Consider the following 5,000-nt stretch of genomic DNA (forward strand, 5'->3'; position numbering starts at 1 on the left):
CTTCAGTAATCAATAAACACTAAACCTCACGCTGAGAGAGAAAAAAGATCGCGGAAAATTCGCGGTTTGCCCTTTTCCGGGCGGGAAAATTCGCCGATTAATTAAATCGGAAAATACCAAAAAAACGGTGAAAACTCCTCCTCAAAGTTAAAGTCCGCACTCTCAGAAATACCTAAAGCCTACCACACATAGCAGGCGTCCGTTGCGGCAGCTGCAACGATTTTATACAAAGGCTTAAGGATCCTGTAAATTGCAGGTAGAATCCTTTCAAGGATCCTCGTTCTGTTCAATCACGAATTTCTATTTTTGTTTCCATCTCTTGCAGATTCTTGCAGATGTATCGCAAGAAAAAAGTTCCAAGGAGTCATAACTTGTATTCCGGATTACCTTTTTCTGTAAATATCTGCTTACAAAACAATAATTAATATAAAACATGTTATTGTTATCAAAGTTATTAAGAACCTTTGCTAGCGGAACCATTGATCTTTAATCTTGTCAGAAGAGGAGATTAAAGAACTGGACCTGGCTAGCTTGCTAACGAAGAATGAGCTGTAAAGTCATGATCAGAATCCATGGCTCACGATCAATCCTACCATGATCCAAATGTGCAAAGCAATCATAATCATTCTCACACCTCCCTACACACCATCACTGACCAAAGCTGATCAATTGATAAAATATCACTTAAACAACAAGCTCTCTTGGGAATTATTGTGGAATTAATGAGCAGAAAAGCACCTGAACAAACAAACAATTTAATTTCTACCGATAAAGGCTTTATATCAATTTGTAAAGGATCCTATTTTGCCTATTTAGTTTGACCGAGATTATTTCTTTTCATTTAGCAGGCAGCGTGGAAGCTATGCAAGCTCTAGTTGGGAATGTTAAGCCAGATAGTTTCTCCTCTCCTCTGAGAGCGTGCGTGCGACTAACAGCGAGAGTTCTTGATGCTCTCCTTGGAAGCGAGGGGAGCGAAGGAGACTAGAAAGGGGGCCGGGAGGGGGGATATTGGACATCGGAGAAGTTGCTGGTGCTGGTGTAATAGGGTGTGGCATGTTTCAACATAAGTCATCGAAGGAAGTGTGTCTTTGACTCAACTTTCCCTTTTTCTTGTTGGGCGTTTTGTACACGCCCGAGCCGGGCGCTTCTGATCGTAAGGTGGTGCTGCGTGTATGTGTAGCTTTTGCCATTGTTGTTATTACTGTGCATTGTCCCGCTGATGGTGGGGTTGGTAATTTTTTGGAGAATTTTCGAAAGCCGGATCCGATACAGGAGTGAAAGTCGCACGGCACAACCTGAATCTTACAGGACAGGTATTTTGATGAGTCGGTAGTCGCTTACAAAAGAGTCCTGGGCGAAGGCGGTGGAGAATATATACTGGTCAGCACTCGCCACCACGAAACGAAAATGCAATTACGTTGAACAAGAAATTCATTAATCTGCCCAGCAAGTGAAATGCACTTTGCGCCCTGCCAATCTGTTGCGATACAAGTTCATCTCAACTACCATTGTTGGTCACAGCGGACAGCGTCTAGTTGCATAACTAACATGAAATAGAATAAAACCTTGTTGTTTTTATATTAAATATTCCAACTTAACAGAGCCTTTGGTCTTACGCCCTAAACTTAAGGCTTTTTAATTTATGATTCCTTTCGGAACCTGTGCCAGCATGTGGTACCCCTTGAATCGAGAACGAATTTACGATGATAATCGTCCAGCCGAAAACTTTCTCTTTCGACCGGCCGGTACCCTCGGGCAGTCTACGCAAGTAATTAAATTAAAGGCAAGTTTCTCTGGCATCCCTTCCCCAGAACCTGTTTCAGCCGCACACTAGTGGTCGATGACCTGTTCTAAGCTTGGGGCAGCCTTTCGGGACACGATGGACTCCAAAAAATTAAGTGAAAGCTGGCGGTGTGACCGGTGCTCGGCTGTTCTGGCAAAGGCCCGAGAGCTGTTGCTGTGGCGATAGCGCCTATCTCGGATTAAGAGGTGGTGTGAAGATCTAGAGGCACAACCTTGAACCCTCGGGGGCGCGTTATTTTTACGAGATGCTCGACCACCGATCGTACTGTTGGTACACCTCGAACATGGTGCTTCTTGAAGAAAGTACCCCGTTTTGGTGATTTCCTTTCTTCTCGCTGCATAAAGCGAAGTGTACGCTCAAAGATTACTTGACGGTTGACCACTAACCCGTGGTCAGGGTCATAGTAAAGACGACGATCCACAGATTGCATAACCTCCTGTGGTGAATGAATTTTCGTTTCACTCCTTTTGCTCTGGTCATCTAGGACATTCGATCATTTTGAACCAATATCATCTGCAGGTACACTACCGGAAACAGTCTGTCGATCACAAACACACTCCAATGGGGGGCACAGTTAATTCTCACAAATCTAATACACTTTCTCACCTTCAACAGTGTTTTCCTCCGACGGCACGTTGAACTTGAGCGTGTGCGAGCTCAGATAGCGAACCGCGCGCTCGGCAAGATCCTCGCTCGAGCGGCCACCGAAGGCGCGAACATCGTAATCGCTTGATCGCTCAACAGTTAAACCGCCAAACAGAGGAAACCGCTCCTCGCCATCGATCTCGTCGATCAGCTGGATCACGTTGGTTTCATCCTTGGAGGAATCGGCCAGGCCAGGCCAGGCACAGGCCACCACCACCAGAGCAACAATCAGGACACAGCGCTTAGGGGCCATTTTTTTTCTAGAATACGCGAGGAGCGAACGACGGTTTCTGACGGTCACTGGTTCTGCTTTGCTCGGAACGCACTTGCACTTGCTCGTCGGATTAGCTGAAGCTTGCTACTGATACTTTAATCTGCTAGTGCAATGCTATTTATGTGATTTGAAAATCGAGGTGTCCTACCTCTCGATGGTTTTACCGGTGGTTTACTCGGCCCCGGTCACGGTCTGCCCTGGAGGGGGTTCTGTCCAAAACTGTCCTCCTATGCTGGTACCATGGCTTTTGGTTTATGGAGCGAAACTCGGTGGCCTATCGACCACATCGGGGGGCGGAAGATTGGGATCCAATCGATCGCTTAAACCATTTGGCATGCAACGTACGTCGTCCGACAAGACCCAGCGTCGTCGGCCGGTATCCGAGTCCGCTAGTGAGCGAGTGGTGCCCCAAGGAGGAAAGCTTCCGAAGCGACAGGCCGTAAGTTTTTGGGTATGTAGGCAAAACTGACCAGCTGGGCGAGTGTAACGGAGGTGTAACGGTAGCAAATCATAACCACGCACCGAGCCCCTGGAGACTCTCTCGCCCCAGGTAAATGTGTGCCGAGAACGTGACAAGAATCGCGGCTTTTTTTCCCCCTGGAATGCGGCATCCGCTCGTTTCCGCTGAAGCCAGGTCATACCATACACATACACTGCGTCGAGGCTGGCGGTTTGATCTACGGTTTCATTTTCGTTTCGACTCAAATCCGAGCCACCGAGCCACAGAGCCACTAGTTGGTGCCAACAGCAGCAGCAGCAGCAGCGGCGTGCGAGATCATCATCTCTTCAGCTTGATGAAGATGATTGATTGGGAGCCCAAAACTAGGCGCTCTTCATCGCGAACGTATCTCCATTAATGCAATAACCTGCTTCGCGTCCATCATTAGCAACGGGGCAGGTCACTCCGTTCGACGCTAAATACATTTTGATTAAGTTTAATGCAAGAGAAATCGGAAGTTTGTTTTAAGTTATTCAGCAAATGTCTGACTGTCTGTCTGTCTGTCTGTGGGTACCGCTACACCACGTAAGCCCGAAGGTGTGCCATAATCACACCTTCTGCTTCCAGGGCAAGAAGCAACGATATGAAACCCCCCCTTTTTCTTGATGGCAGGATGGATAATGCCGGTTATGCCTGCCGGTACTAATTGCAGCGAATTTCTTTAAATAATCCCTCCCTGCCCTCGCAGTCGCAGTCGTCTGTACATACTTAATTTATTGGGAAAATTGTATCGTGTTCACAATACCCCCCACACCGAACGTAAAGCAAAGATCGAAAACCCCATTTTCATTCTTCGGCGCTACGCCTACGCCTGATATCACCTGTCTACCATCAGCAGACACGCCGAAACGTTCCGAAACGCACATTATGACGGAATTCCAAAAGTGGAATAACTTACTGGCCGGAGCTGCGGCCCCCCCCCTGCGGCGGAAACAGTGTCACAATTTTCTATTCCACGCCACGCCAGTTCACGCAGGAATGTCAGACTACTGCGCACGGACCCGGCATTCGGCGGCTGGCTGGCTCTTCCTAGTTCCGGGACAATTCGACTCAATGGACACACAATGGACAATGGTAGCTTCTTCAGCAAACGAACTCAGCTCACTTTCCCTTTCGCAACTGCCGCAGATGCTCCCACAGTGTAGTGGAGTAGGAGGAGGCGAGAGATGGGAAGCGAAGAAGAGTGTGTCACTCGGGGTGGATCAGGGTTAGGGCAATTTCTGTCCACTTATTGCTCCGGAGTGAGCAGCAGCCGGTGGGAGTAAATATTAAACATTTCTCAAAGCACTAAGAGCTATTTACCATCAACGGGCGCAATTATTTCTACACTTTCTAAAAGTAAACAAATCATTCAAATTTGGGGGGATGTTTGGAATGAAGAAAAAAAATGGCCGCATCTCCCACGAGATCGCCATTCTGCGTGCGTGATAGTGAGCGAGCTTGATCTCGAATGATTCGTCTCGATCCGCAAAAGGGGGGGGACGGGGGGCCCCGTCCGTCCATCCGACATCTGTGTCATCGGCGCGCCAACAACCATTAACGCAACCATTAACTGCCGCCTGATCACCATCAAAACCCGATTGATACCGGGCCCGCCCCGGTGCTGCCGGGATTTGTGTGACAATTTCTCCGAACGTGCTAAAAAAGAAATTCGTATACCGGGCCTCGCTGTCTCTCTCTCTCTCTCTTTCCCGTACTCGTCTTCCTGTTTCGTTCCCCTTTGTCAGCTGTACGATCAGATATAGTGATCGTAGCGACCGCAACGCGACCGAACAGCG

At 48.1% G+C, this 5,000-nt stretch overlaps 1 protein-coding gene across 1 annotated transcript in view; it reads right to left on the reverse strand.

The window, feature by feature from the left end:
* LOC125959303 (uncharacterized) overlaps positions 1-2,702 on the reverse strand; it is a 5,522-nt gene extending 2,820 nt beyond the window's left edge. The window contains exon 1 of the mRNA XM_049692123.1: positions 2,411-2,702. Within this exon, the coding sequence (XP_049548080.1) occupies positions 2,411-2,702 (292 nt within the window). The remainder of the gene's footprint in view (positions 1-2,410) is intronic.
* Positions 2,703-5,000: the final 2,298 nt, after the last annotated feature.

The sequence above is a fragment of the Anopheles darlingi genome, chromosome 2 (assembly GCF_943734745.1).
Source record: "Anopheles darlingi chromosome 2, idAnoDarlMG_H_01, whole genome shotgun sequence".
Lineage (NCBI taxonomy): Eukaryota > Metazoa > Arthropoda > Insecta > Diptera > Culicidae > Anopheles > Anopheles darlingi.